This window comes from Drosophila suzukii, chromosome 3 (assembly GCF_043229965.1).
Source record: "Drosophila suzukii chromosome 3, CBGP_Dsuzu_IsoJpt1.0, whole genome shotgun sequence".
Classification (NCBI taxonomy): Eukaryota; Metazoa; Arthropoda; class Insecta; order Diptera; family Drosophilidae; genus Drosophila; species Drosophila suzukii.
This window is the reverse complement of record NC_092082.1, coordinates 74,544,873-74,560,176: the sequence shown is the minus strand read 5'-3', so window position 1 is coordinate 74,560,176 and position 15,304 is coordinate 74,544,873. Positions and strand designations below refer to the sequence as shown.

The 15,304-nt window shown below is 41.2% G+C and overlaps 1 protein-coding gene across 2 annotated transcripts; it reads left to right on the top strand.

Annotated features, from left to right (window-relative positions):
- Positions 1–2,946: 2,946 nt before the first annotated feature.
- Positions 2,947–15,264, top strand: LOC108020498 (transcription factor SPT20 homolog). Of its 2 annotated transcripts, none has more exons than XM_036817242.3 (4): positions 2,947–3,459; positions 12,135–13,325; positions 13,701–14,778; positions 14,887–15,264. In XM_036817242.3, the coding sequence occupies exons 1-4, from the start codon at positions 3,451–3,453 to the stop codon at positions 14,946–14,948; spliced, it is 2,340 nt and encodes a 779-aa protein (XP_036673137.3). In that variant the 5' UTR covers positions 2,947–3,450; the 3' UTR covers positions 14,949–15,264. The 2 variants fall into 2 exon arrangements, with proteins under 2 accessions (XP_036673137.3, XP_065722584.2); XM_065866512.2 differs by having other exon boundaries at positions 2,948–3,459; positions 13,698–14,778.
- The last annotated feature ends 40 nt before the right edge of the window (positions 15,265–15,304 follow it).

The following is a 15,304-nucleotide window of genomic DNA, read 5'->3' as shown; positions in this document are numbered from 1 at the left end:
ACGACAGTCTACGATTGCCTTTTTCGTCTATTTGCATTTTAAATTATTACCGCGGCCTCATTGACACGTTTATTTCGTGGAGCACAAAGGCCTTTGTCTTATGTCAAACGTTTGCAATTTATACAAATTTATTTATAAATAAATTTCTCGATTGTCCGTTTGTGCCATTTATTGAACTCGTTGCTCTTTTTGCTATTTATGATTTCATTTGCCCCTGCCAATCATAAATGCCTGGGATGGCCGGCTCCTGGGGATCGAAGGGTACGGGAGAGGTCTTCAATCAAGTGTCACAATAAAGCTGAGCGCAAGGCACCTAGATATCGATGATCGTTTGGCCAGATGAATGACTTTATGACGCGGTCCATGGAAGATTTGTAAACGGTAGTGGGCAAGGGGCGTGGCGAATTGAGTCAAGTGGCTAAGGTCACCGGTGGGTTGCTAAATGGTGCTCTATGGGGGGTTCAAAATTGCGGTTGACGCGATTTATGGCGGCTGAGATCACCTCTGATCGGATGCCAATCCGTAACCGCAAAACTTCATTAGGAATCCAGTTCAGCTCTAAAACCATGCAACAAGCATTTTCCATTTGCCTTGCACTAAGAAAAAATTACACTAGAAAAATCCCAGAAAATGGGTTACATGTCAAATATTCTTTTTATAAAAAGGGATATTCCATTTAAGTCAGTTATAAAAATATGGTTTAATATCGTTTCAATGTTAAACAACCCTCTATCCTTAAAGTAAAGTATAATTAGTAAAATATATATAACATTTTAAAAGTCCGCAACTTGCATAACAAATCACTGAATTAATGAGAGATTAAACTAAGGGATTCCAAGAAAATTCACGAAAAATAGTTTTATTTCAAAAATTGAATTTTTAAAAAAATCGAATTCCAAATACGTAAGTCAATTGTAGAAACGTTGCAATATCAAACTCTATTTTGTATATTAAGTATGAGCTATTTACAATTTTTAAATTGAAAAATTGTTGTTATAAATTCCAAAGAATGCCTAATAAATCCCAAAAAAAAACTATAAATTCAGAAATTGGCATCAGAATATCTGAGTGTATAGTAGCGTTACTTTACAGACAATCCCCCATCCCAAATGGCCTGCGGATCATCACGTTCAGCCTCCAGAGGGGCGAATGTGGGGCCACCGTTGTGTCCTGGCCGCAATCAAAATTTGTTCAGCATACAGAGCAGCAAACGACTTGGATTCGAAAAAGTCAAATTGAAAATTGGCAGGCGGGGGAAAACGCATGGAACAGTTGGAAAAGGGTGCAAACGGGTTCAAAAGCGGCGTCGAGGCGTCTCGGCATCATTTCAAATATCAAAAGTCACGACGAAGAAAGCTGGTTTGCCATTCCATGCTCAACGTGTTCGATGTTTGCTTTTTGGCTCGCTTTTGTGGCTTTCTGTTGGTCTTTACCAAGCATTTGCCAAATAATCTGCCGCTAAGAGATGCGCCTCCGAGACTCTCCTCCCAGTGGCATGTGGAAATGGAAACTAGTCGGGTGGCGGAAAGTGCTTTTCACTGCCTGCCGATTCCCCATTGACAGTAGATGGTTTTCGGCTTGGGTTTGTGTCAGGGGTTCCACTCCCCCGCCAACTGGTGATTTCCCAGCCAGGTTACGGTTGGCCAAAAGGTGTTATGGCAGCTACCAACGACGATTTGGTAATACCCAAAAGATGTTATTAAATGCAATGGTGCATTACCTATTTACTTTATAAAGAAAGCCTATTTGGTTCAAAAACGAAGCATCACATCTGAAGATTTTCTATTAGTTATTTTTCTTCAATTGTAATTTTATGTTTTTAAGATGTTGTTTAAATATTTAACAATTTACACATAATTAACAATTACACTTATTCATAGCCAACTAAAATTTTTTACACTTTGATTTTCATAAATATAGATGTGAAATGGAACAATAGTAGTACATTTAAGGAATATCCATATAAAATACCTTTTCATTAAATTTTAAATATGACTAAATACTCATATAACATTTTCTAGCTTGATTCAAAATAGTTTAATATATTTGGTATATTATGATTTTTACTAAATTAAATATTTAAATATTTATTCTACTATTCCATTTTATTTGCAAAACGTTTCATAGAATTAATAGTAATTTATTTATTTATTTTTCTTCAAAACTTGATTAATCACTTAACACTTGTTTTTTCTTAACCCGTTTTATCTTACCTCATTTTTACCATAGATGGCCAACTGATGGTTCCAGGTTTGGCCTGTTTGGCACTCAGTGGCTCATCAAAGCCTCATCGAAGAAATAATTGCAAGTGGCAAAGTTGAGCGGAAGTGCGAAAAGGCAGGCGGAAATCGAATATTGAAACATGCGTCTTCAGAAATGAGTTAATTTACATGCTGAATTGGCGCTAATTCCAGAGAAATTCACGCCGCAAAATGGCCCAAAAAAAATTGGCCAGCAAATCCAATCCAGGAGGAAGTGCCAGCGAGTCCGACTCCAAGCGCCAACTTTGATCTGCGGCACGTGTGTGAGTTGGTCCAAACTGGCTTGAAGCGCTCATTAGGCTGTGGGCAAGGATTTTGGTCGAAAGCGAAACCCGAGATGTTGGGTAATGCCGCGAAACTGAGAAAGTCTGCCAGCCAGACACGCAGCATAAAATCCCAAATATAAATAAATGTAAATGAATATAACTTAATTAAGCCCCCGGCAATGCAGTTCCACTAGAATTCCGTTGCGTCATGATGGCCATTAAAGGTGTAGTAAGCTTGCAGTTCGCTGCCAGCCAAGTTCAAGCTTGAAACAACAACGAAAGATGGCCATAATGAGACGGAGTTGCTGGCTTTCATTCATGCCAAGCACGCCAGCAACATGTTGCCGCCCGGCAGCAACATCTGCAGCATCTTCAGGCCTTTGGTTTTGGTTGTGGCTGTGGCTTTATGCTTTTGTCTTCGGCCAGGAAACCTCGAATCGTTCGCGCCTCAGTCTGCATCGAGCGTTCAGACGGTTTGGTTTGGTTTGGTTCAGTTTTCCTCTGCCAGCGGTTAGCCGCCCCAAAAAAAAAAAGCAACAACCTTTAAGCAGAAAAATCACAAAAACTTACTAACTCTGAGCCGCGAAAATTATCGGCCGGTGTGAACTATTGTCCGCTAATTCGAAAATAACGATTCGAAATTTGGCAATTAAACGAAATTAAAAGTGCAACGAGCATCGGCCCACTGCCAGCGGCATATTGGCATTATACAAATCAAATGAATATAATCCAAATACAATAAAGAAAACGTTAACAGCTAATTCGCATTTGATTAGTTTATGTTTCTGTCTTGATTCGAAAATTACCATTTGATTGCGTGCATCATCTGGAAGCGAAGCAGAAAGTGGCGGTGGAGTGGTCGTCAAACCATCGGATTACAGCTCTATAAATTTGGATATATCCCACTGAGATACATAATAAAAATGCTGGTGGTAAGTTCCAGAAAAAAAATATTAAATAATAAAGTGGTCAAGTAATTTTAACTCTTCTGAAAGTAATCCTTACCTAACCACTATAATTTCGGGATTTGTAGTTGAAATTGCGAAGCTTGAATAATTTTTTTGAGTCCCCTGATAAATACAAATATTTTAATAGTATAATTTTGCACAACCTTTTAAGATTGTTTTATTAAATAATAATACTTAAATAGACCCTTTGAAAGAACTAGTTAAAATAATCAATTTCTCATTTTCTACAATTTTTAAATATTATAAAATGTTAATTTGAAGTATCTTTCACAAATAGTCCCTAATAGTCGTGGAGCTAAAAAATAAAAAATGTTGTTTACTATTTTTTGTTCTGAAAGGCTTTCGCTTAGTGATAACTAACTTGTTTTCCACGAGAGAGGTCACTTAGCATTATTTTAATTGATGATTCAAGGAATCCCCTAACTCTTACTTTTCTCAATCAGAAAGTTTGACAACCTAGCTTCACCTAAATAGAAATTTCAGCCAGATGGCTAATTAAATTACGTCAATTAGTAAGACCTACATATAACCCCGCCCATTTTTGGCACTTCGAAAGCCCGGGCGTGGGAGTTACTGGCTTTCGAAGCTGTCAGACTTCGATTGACGCCAATCGATCAGATAGCTCAATCATGAATATATGCATGGGATTTCTTCGTTTTTGGCAAGAGCAAATTATTGAAAGTCATTTGCCAACTCATTTGTGTAATGGGTTTTTAATGCCGTTTAATGATTCCATTTCGAAGCCAATAAAACAATTTAATTAGCGACATATGAGACGCATTTAATGCGTATGCCAGCTACCGATCTAGTTGTTTTACGACCGTTAATCATTTAAGGTCCATTTGGTAACCATGGCTGATTAAGACCGTCAAAAGTGACATATAAAGCCGCGACTTTGAGGTCGAAATGCGAATGGATGATGGTTATAATAGGCGTTTAAAACACAGGTGCTGGTCGGTTGGTCGGTAGTTTAACCCAATTAGATTGGGTTCACAAGGATTTATGTGCCTTTTGGCCCGCATGTTAGCCAATTTAAAGCCCACACCCCAGGCATATCCGATTTCCAGATTGCGCAATCGACAGTTTATGGCCAAATTCAAATGGCCAGTGCGACCTGTTCGCCAGCCAAAGTTGAGAGTTGGCAGCAGCCTTCGACTGGACCTGAGCAACCGGATCGACTCCCAGTCCCAATCCCAAAAATAAAAAATAAATAACCAATCCCAGCCCATCCACCAAGTCATCTGTGAAGACGTCCCAAAACGCAAGATGTGTGTAGATGTCTGCCGTTGTTGACATGCAATAAAATTTCACTTTTCACCATTGCATAATTGCAGTTTGACAATGCTTAAAATTGATTATACTGCGTTTTTTTCGCTTTTCTGTTTAAGTTGGCAAAAAAAGTGGCGGCTTCCTTGCCGGCCGCTGATTTCACCGGCCCAAAATTAGCCATCGGGTCATAAATCATCCCGAGGCAGTCAGTGTCAAGGGATGTGCTGTGGGGTTTTCCCTATTTGCTAAGGAAATTAAATAGTTTTAAGGAAGTATATGAGGTATATATATATATAAAAATAAACATATATATTATTATAAGAGGGGAAAACAAATACCTTTTCTTCCATGGATATGTTTTGTATTATACCTTGAGACCTGCTTTATAATATCCCTCAATTAACGCCTTAATAGTAGTGGATTAATTTCCGAAAGCCATTCCCCAGCTTATCTCTGTGAGCCCTTTGAATATGTTTTTTTATAAACTAAAAAAACTACTAATTACCCTTTTGTTAAATCATGTTTTGAAAGTACGCAATACTTACCAAATAAAAATCTTTGTAGTAATTCCTAGTCCACATCAACAATTCAAAAAACATGAGCAACATCATTAAAGAAAGCCAGCCCAAGCACATGTTAAAAAATACAATTGGTTTAATGAGGACCCCCCAGTCATTGGCTATCACATCCCAAAAAACCCAAAATATAACACAAATAATACATTACCATGGATTTTATCACCCGTGAGTTTCACTCGGTCATTTCAATTAACGTTTTCAAGTGCCGCGGGCTTCCGAATTTCACAGTCATTGAACAGATCTGGGGAATGCTACTTTGATTATGATTTTGATTATCGGAACTGTTGACCCCCCGCCATTGTGGGGTAACAAAAGTAAAAGTGCCACACACTCACTCACGATCGGCGCTTCATTCACAAGATATCCAATTCATGGATTCAACAAGAAATAAATAACAAAAAAAAAACCGCCCGCAAACCGAGCGGCAAACACATATATCGTGCGGGTAGATCTGTATCTAAGACCAGACTCTGCACGAAATTGTGCAATTGTCAAAATAGCAATTTACAATTTAACATATGATAGATGATGGGCAACGGAAATGGGGGGGAAGGGGGAATAAATCATCGCCTCTTGAAATATAAGTATGACTTTAGCCGCTGAGCAAGTGCAGTGGAAATGGATGGGATGGCGGTCATGCAAGGCTTTTAGAGGGAGTTTAGTGCCGAGTTCGTTGCCTAAGTCTTTTGTTTTGTAAACCCATCGACGCATCTGGCCGTCGAAAGGTCAACAGCAGCATTTCGAACTGGCAATTGTGGTTGGCTGGTACCCCTCAAGTGGTAACTGGCACACGACTCGGCACACACAATGTAAGCGATTTACATAATAATATGTAACTATATAGACAGGCCAAACAAAAGCTGGGCATAAAAACATTTACCACTTCCAATGGCCACCAACCACCACCGATGATCTCTGGCATCCACCAGCAGCAGCATCTTCCTCAACAGTTGGATCTTCGAAGACCAAAAGCGAGGAGACCAGATGCCCGGGCATCGATAAAAGTGAAACCGAAATTGCCGAGTACACAGTACACGGCCCAATGATGCCATTGACATTGCATTTTTGTCTCAACGCGCCATTAGATGTAAAAAGCAAAACAAAAAGCGGAGAAAAAAACAAATGTTAAAAGAAAATACAAAGATTTCCCTCTCCAGCCCCTCCTCGAAATCCGAACCCCGAACAATGGGCAGACATTACGCGAACCTAAAACAAATAGAAAAATATCTATAGGATGGAAAAACCTTAGCGCCATGACTGCGACTGTATGGGCTGCGGAAATTTATCGTAATATGCGCACATCGGTAATTTTGTCTTATTTTTATTATGAAATGCTGTGTGGCTAAATAAAAGCCAGGGAGATGGCCAAAAGCATTGGTCAATAAGCTCACTCTGCGGATTTTCACTCAGCCAGCGAGAGTTTGGCGTGGCAAAAAAAACGACCATATTCATAGGCATGGTGGAAACCTGTTGTAACCGACAGCATATTATCATTATCATCTGCCTGGCAAATTGAATTTGATGCTCAGACTTGAACTTCAGCTGGTTATCGGGGGTCCATCAATAAACTTGACCTCTGGCCAATCAGCCGAAAATAACCTAATGTCTTTGGGTTTGTTGAGATTCGATCTGCCATATAACCCATCATAACCCAAAAGCAAAACGAAAACCAAAACCCAATTAAATGCACATAAATATGCAAATAACTGTCTGCAAAATGGGCCCTAATCGAATTGTAAACAGCTATGAATACGATTTCCGAAGAGATCCCCTCGCATATCGCGATATCGCGTTATTGGTCAATATCCAGCGATCCAATCAATGCCAATCAAGAGTCAAAAGCTCGCTTCCATGTCAAAACAGCCTAGGCCCAGAGATCATATTGATATCGTATCGGTTCGAAACAAAGCCACACATCTGAGTTCAGGGCGCGTCAGCCTCGAAATGTGAGTGTGAAATTATGCAAATGGGATAGTGGGGACTTGCTATCTGGCATCAAACTGGATGGGATGGTATAGTATGGTAAGGTATGGTATGGCTCCCATTGAGAGAAGATGCTGCCGAGGCCCACACACGCAATTACGGAGGTTTTTTATGGGTCCGTGGACAACGAAGCTTGGTAGCCACAAAGGCAGTTAAAAGTCCATAAAATACTATAACACATTTATTGGGCAACCGAACACAAGAAAGACCATCATTGATAAAGGCTACTAAATGGTAGCAAAGACATCGATTTGTGCATACTCTTACAATGATGGAATCGTGGGGTCTATGGAAATAGTATATATTATAAAAATTGTTACATATATCTGTAGAATTATTAAATATTTTAAATATTTTTAAAGAAACTATTAAAGACCCTAATATCTATACTTTTGTAAAGAGAATATGAGATCCAATCTTTTTCTATAAATGGAAACATCTTTGTAAAGATGTCAAAGAGAATGTAAAGCAGCAATAATCTTTTTAAGTGACATCTATATTTGGCTATGGCTATTGATGTATTTTAGCCACATACAATTTTCCTTTGATAAATCCTTTTGTTTTAATAATCTGCCCAAATTTGGTTATGAATACCGCCCAATTTGTATATCATAATAATGGGCTTTATACCAACTTTGTTGAAAAATGAATATACCCGTAAAGGTTTACCCTTCAGACCATCAATCGTTTACTTTGGCGTGAACTTGTCTTGAACAAGCTTTTAATAAAATATATCAGTATTAAATGCGGTTGTATTTTACGACTTCACCGGATTACAACATAATTTTTACAACATTAATATGTATGCTGGCCCACAAAAACTATAAACACCAATTTGCGATGGCTCGCCAATTGGCGAGGGGATGGGCTATTGGATTTTGGATTTTGGGACTGGAGCTAAGATTGCGTTATATGGCGAACTGTTACATCCAGAGCCAGATAAACAACTTTCGGCCGGGTCTCGAAATTCGGGATTTATCATCTTGCCAGCCAGCTGCTTAATAATGCGTGGAGGCTTGTGGATGTGGATGCAACCACCGCAGGTTTGAGCAATGCTAAATGCAAAATGCATCTGCAGAATGCGAAATATCTGAGGTGCAGCGGCGCTCGCCAGGCGTGAAATTAATCACAATAAAAAAAAACGAAAAAAAACCGGGGAATCCAAAAACATAAGCTCCCCCCGCCCAACTGACAACTCGAATTACTGGCATACGCGAATATGATGTACCATTTTTTCATTGTTGGCCAGTGGAACTGGGTTACCCAGTCGAAAGTGAAGTTTCGGTTTTGGTCAGTTTTCGAATTATGCAATTGCCGCTTCTTTTGGCCCGAGGAGATACCAGATACCTGAGGAGGGGGGAAAAACAATGAAGAAAACACTTTCAACCCACACACAAGAGTTAAATAAATTATATAGACAGCTCTGGGCCATTATCCATTGAGGTATTGCTAATTTATTGGCGATGTCCGATTGTTGTTAAATCACTTTTTACACTTTGCCGCATGTTTGTGGTTAAGTTAAGACTTCAGGCCTTTGCGGAACTCAGCGGCCACCAAAGGTAATTATGGTTTATTAAAGGAATTTCATTGAGCTGCCTTATGGTGTTTTACGCGCCTCTTAATTTCGTACATTTACAATGTGAATATATTCATCCAATTAAAACGGAAATTTGCGGCGCCTTTTGATTCGGGTTTTAGTTGGGACTAGCGCGAATTTTAAGCAGAGAAATTTTCAAATTGCTGCAAGGCTTATTAACCTTTTGCCATATGGAAATTAAAAAAAATACCATATAATTAAAAAAGGCCTTTAAAATATTTACTGAAATCAGAGAGTTACTTACAGAAATAAACTTTAATTGATCCTAACGGTGAAAAACGAAGTTACTGATTTTAAGTATTATAATAAAAAGTTAAAAGAAATATTTATCCATTGGGTAATATATGTTTTGCATTAACATCATTACGAACGTGGTGCAGTCACCACTAATTACAATTTTAAAATTTATTTAAATTTGTTTATGGCTCATGTGCTCAGTAATCCCCTCGAATCCCCCAAATATTTACTATTAAGCACTTCCGCAAAGGTTGCTTGGAATTTACGTGTTTTAAAGTGGCAAACATAGCAGGGAAATGGCCCGAAATGAAATAAATGGAAATGCCCACATGCAATCGAGCCCCCTGCCTTTTAATATTGCTGCTGAGATTCCCAACTGACCATTACGATTTATGATGATTGCAATTTCTTTTTGCCATGCTGTGGGCCTGTGAATCCTCCCTGCCCATACCATTTCTTTTGTACCTTTTTCCCAGCCCGATCCGCGAAATCAAAGCCGGTAAACTTGATTAGCTTAGCGCCAACTTGACGCGACTGACGGACTGTCCGACTATTTGGCTGACTGACTTGATGTTCACGATGATTTCCATAGTGAAATTGACGCAAATGAGCAGCGAGGCAGCAAAGCAGACAGCACCATCGATTTTGTTGGCCAAAAAGCGAAATGCCAGACGGAAAGTCAATAGCAAACAAGTTGTGGGGAGAAATGCCTGCCCACTTGGTTTATTTCCCATCAAAAATGGTTGCCTTTGCCTCCTTGAAGTTGGCGTGGTCCATAATGCTTTGCCCTTTAGCAGAACTTGAACTCTAGCCTTGGCTCGGGCGGATGCCAGGTAAATTGTGAAATATAATACTTATTTTCACCAGCTTATTTAAAGGTGAAAAAACCCGAGTCATGTTCGATTTTATAGCATTGGACATCAAAGGAGACGACTTCGGTTATTGGAAGGCGGACAAGTAGAAAGTTTGGGGGACGAGCCCCAGTCAAAGGTGTTGAGCAGATTCGTAAGATTTAATCAATGGACAAGATTGATGATCTATAGGGCCTGAAAGCTGAAAAATTGACTTTGCAATTTTTGCACTTAACCCAGTCCACGCTGTAAAATATTATTACTCTTGTAAAATATTTTATAAACTCACTAATGACTTCACAAGACTTCAATATTTTTAGCTTTAAAGTATTAATTGGATAATGGGTACTATATATTTTATTTAGCCATTAAAACAACAAATGTTTCCAAGTAAAATCTTTAAGATTTTTTGCTTGACTCAAATTATTTTTAATGAAAATAAACTTCTTCTTTTAATTAAAAAAAAATATAAATCAAATCAGATATCATGTTAAAATTTTAAAAAAATATTCCGTGTGCAAAGCAAAGATTTATGCAACATTGGCATTGCAAATCGCTGGAATCCTTGCTGCGAATCAAATGGGCTTTTCATTTCATCTGCTGCTGCTGATGCCGATTAAATAATTTCCAGTCAGGCAACGACTGGGCCACGATTGTTCAAATTTGGCCAACAATGCGGAGTAATGCCAAGTGCCAAGTGGCAACAACGTGACTGCCACACAAAAATCCTGGGCACCGGCACCCAGAGTGAACCCCCAAAGAGCCAGAAAACCCAGACCAATACCGAAAACCCAAAATAAAACCAAATCAAAACGAGAAACCCACGTAGCTCCAGCGACAGGTGGTCAGATGGTTTGGCTTTCCAGCCAGCCAAATTCCCCGGTCGTTGATGCAACAATTAGCCTAAGCACTTGGCCACAGGAAAAAAAAGCCTCGCAAGTTGCTGACCAATTTGCAAACGGTCTCGCCGAACCACATGAAAAACCACCAGGAATCAATCGTCAAGCTGTTGAAAATGGGAAATTGTGCAAGGCAAACCAAAGGCAAAGGCAAAGATTCCCCCCAAAAATTGAAAGAAAACCGAATGCCATGAGTGGGCAGCCTGACCAGCAAAAGCTATGTATAATGCGTTATGATTTTCCATCTGCGCATGCGCAAATGCCGGAAAGATTTCCACGCCGTGATTAGCAGGCTTTGGCTGGAAAAACAGAAGGGGTCACAAGCTGCAGACCGCGCGTGCATTTTCCACCAGCTTGCAAAAGTTTTCCCGCAATTGGGCTTGGCTTCTAATTTGGCGAATGAAATGCACTCGAAATTCCAAAGAGTTCACTTGATAGAGGGTCCTATCATTTCAGGAAAATCAGGAAATTTCTTATGCAAGATAACAAAGGAAAAATCGTAATCCATGACACTCTTAATTCGATTACTAAAATTGACTTAATTTTGAAAGTTCCCATTTATTTGAATTCGTTATTAGCGTAAAATATTTTTATTATCTTTTTAACCAGCTTTGTTATATGTAGTTGGGCTGGGCTTTTGAAAAAAAAACGAATAAACACTCGAAATCAAAAAAGAGTTCTGTGAAAAATATTTTCTAAGATTTTGTCAAAATTCGTACATTTTCTTAGGCAACAAAACACAGTAAAATTGGAAGGTATAATAGAAAATAACACTATTATTATAAATACATGACACGCTTAAATTCGATAACCAGATGCAACTGGCTTAATTTTAAAATTCGCTGAGGTGCAATTTTATGCATTTTTGATTTAGTTTTTATTTAGGTAATATTCCATCGAATTATTTTCGGAGGAATTACCAAGCTTAAATTTATTTAATAGTGCAGAAAAATGGCAAAAATTTCAACAAGCCATTTGGCAAAACCCGCTTTTACTAATGCCATGTGAAATTGGTTAGGTGTCACAGGCAATTAGCCCAAGCTCCCAAGTGCCATGGTGCCCAAGGTGTCTCCAACTAGCCGAGCATCAATGGCCATTAAGGCAAATGAGGCCTGAAACTAAGACCCCATCAAGAGAAGGCTGCTAAACTTATTAAGTTATTAAGTTTTAAGCGTATCCATTAATGTTTCCTCTTTCTTGGTTTCGTTTCTTTTTCCGTAAATAGAGACATTTCAACAGTCTGCCTTGGGCTTTGCTGGCGATTCTCCTGCTGGCAGCTCTGAAACTCCATGTGGCCAATGCGGAGCCGAGTGGGGAGCAGAAGGAGGAGGAGGTGGACAGTTCCAGCACGGAGAGCAATGAGATCATTCCTCGGGAGGCTATTCAAAAGTTGGACTACTCCGTGAGGCAGGCTCTACTGCGGGCCATTGATAAACTGGAGCAGGAGGAGGCGGCTGCCACGGAAAGTGGCGAGGAGAATCTGAGTAGCAGTGGATCCCGGTCTGTCCTCCAAGTAGAGACCTCCACCCTGCCTTCGCATCGCGAAAAGGATGAGATTCTGGAGGAGAGCACCCGGGGAAACGAGCCGGAGCCAGTGGTGCCCACTGTCCAGTTCTACACGGCCACCTTTGACGAGAAGAATGCCCAGGAGCAGCTGCTCTCCTCCTTCATCGATAGATCCAAGTTGTGGAAGAAGACCACGATACGGAAACAGAACTCACCCGCAGCCACTGTACTTTCCCTGCCCCTCGAACCGAAATCCGTGGAGGCCCAAAGTCCGGAGAATCGCCAGCTTACCCGGAGTGTGGATTCCTCCAGTTCCGGATCCGTGAGCAGCAATGAGATCTCTCATGACAGCAGTAGTCACGAAATCAAATTCGAGATCAGCAATGTGCGAAGGGCGACCACTCCCACAACCACCACATCCTCGAGCACCACCACAACCACCACGCCAAGACCCCGAACCACAAGACGTCGCACCACCACCACAACGACGACAACCACCACGACCACGCCCAGACCCACCCACAACGAGGATGGGGAGAACATCGAGTTGGTGGACAAGCAGGACATTCGCATCCAGGAAGCCCCACTGGTGACCGCCTTCACGGTGGATCTGGATGAACGGGGCACAGCCCAAAAGTTCCGCCCACTGCTGGCGGGCAATCAGCGCGGCAGCAACTTCGCAGCACCATCGCAACAGCAACAGCAACAGCTGCCCCACATCGGACCCACCATCACCAAGCTGAATGTTTTGGAATCGGAGCCACCGGCCATTGCGCTGCCCACACAATTTCCACCCACCAGCAGCAGCACCACCACCACCCAGGTCAGCACGAGCACCAGCACCACTGCCGGCGGTGGTTTCTCCACCACTCCCGCTTTCCTGGCCAGCTCCACAAGCAACTATGTAAAGGTATGCTACTAGAAACATTACAATCAACCTAAAATGTGGTCAAATTTTAAAATTCCTTTTGTTTGGTATTGAAATATTATTACACTTTAGAATAATGTTAATACACTCTGTTCTTAAAACCCTTCTCTTGATCTCAAAAGTGAGCCAAGATCGATCTAAGCCGAAATTCCCAAACTCAAGATGATCTGATTACGAAACTAATTTCTTCTTGAAAAAAAAATTCGAGACTTCTATAATCCCTATTTAGAAACTAAAAATTTTGGGACTACTTGAATCTCTATTTCAAAATCGCTTCGTCTCTACAAATAAATTCAAGGCCAGTTTCGTTGTCAATGTTTATGAGTATACCTATAAATTAAATGACTATTTCAGCAGGAACCCCTGAACAATCTGGCTGAGCCGCCCAGTGTAAATAATTACCTGATCGAACGGCAGCGAGCTCTGGAGCAGCAGATCTACCAGCTGAAGGTTCAGGCGCAGCAGCAACAGGCTCTGATCCTGCGCCAACTAAAGCTGCTGGAGGAGCAGACCCAGACCCGTTTCCAGGGCACCCCAATTGCCCAACCCAGCACGTTGCAGCCACAGCAGCAACAGCAACAGCAGCAGCAACACCAGCAACCGCACCTCCAGCAGCAGCAGCAACTGCCGCAAGTCCAGCAGCAACATGGTTCGCTGGAGGCCATTCAGACGGGCCTGCAACCGCCCTCTTTGGGCGGCGGTTACTCCATAAGACCTTCGGTGGAATTTATACCCAGCACACATACCAAGACTGTTATTTATCCCACATATCCAATTGAGCAGCAATTGCCGCTGCGCGATGCCGTTGCGGGTCATAAATTCGCCCTGCACAATGGCAACATAAACGCGAATAACTACCAGAAGCCGCCGGCGAATGCAGTGCAGCAGATTTACCAAAATTTGCAGCAATCTCTGCAGAAATCGAACGAAAGCCCCCAGGTCCAGCCCTCCAATCAGTTCAACTTTGCACCGGCCGAGGCGTCGCAACTTCAGGCCTTGCCCCATAACAATTACAAGCCATTTCAACAGCAGCAACAGCAACAGCAACATGTACAGCAACAACAGTTGCTGGTGCCCAACTACGTCAGCAATGCGGTGTTCCAGCAGCAACAAAGGGCTCGGCAATTTCGCCAGGAGACGGGAGTAGGCAACTTTGGCCTGAACCCCAATGTGGAAATCCAGCCCAGCAACTCCTTTGCCACCACAATTGTTAGCCAGCAAGCTGGCCCAAATGCCAATCCCAGTCTGGAGAATCAGAACTTCTACAGGCAGCATTTGACGCCCCAGTTGAGCAATCAGTTGCAGCAGAACGCCCAGCAATATCTGCAGCAGCAACAGCAACAGCAGCAGCAACAGCAACAGCAGCAGCAGCAGCAACAGCAACAGTTGCAGCAACAGCAGCAGCAACCAAAAGCCAGCGGCGACATTAGTCCAGGTAATGCACACTTTAAGAGCAGACCGAGTGGCCCCAGTGGCAACCATCTTAGTCAATTTAGCAGCTTAAGAAATCTTGACGAATTGAAAGTAATCAGTAAAGTTTTAGCTCTCAACCATGGGATACCGCAGTTCGCCTCACAAAACCTGCACTTCAACGGGGCCTTCTGAGCACTTGCACCACCAAAAAGCACCAGCACCATTATCCCGCACCACCAAACACCTCCTGCTCCTGAGTCCTTTTTACCCAGAAATCCAATGTCTACCACCCTAAACGTTGACTTAAGTTTTACGTAAAACATCTTTGTAAATATACATTTTATTTTAAAACATAAGCGTCGATCTAAGAGAAGTATATAAAAGAGAGCAGAATGAGCTATCCGGAGGATATGTGGAGGAATTTATGGTGAGGTAATTGGAAGAGCAAAGTGTTGAAATGTAACCATTATTTATTTTCTATGTGAATAAAGTTTATCTTAAAGTACAACTAGATGTGGTTTTCAGTTACTTTTTTTTAAGAAAAAATT

Bases quoted from the DNA above. Each gene is read 5' to 3' on its own strand.
- LOC108020498 (XM_065866512.2), top strand. The intron at 13,326-13,697 runs GTATGCTACTAG...TGACTATTTCAG, and splicing joins CCACAAGCAACTATGTAAAG to CAGGAACCCCTGAACAATCT. The intron at 14,779-14,886 runs GTAATGCACACT...GTAAAGTTTTAG, and splicing joins CAGCGGCGACATTAGTCCAG to CTCTCAACCATGGGATACCG.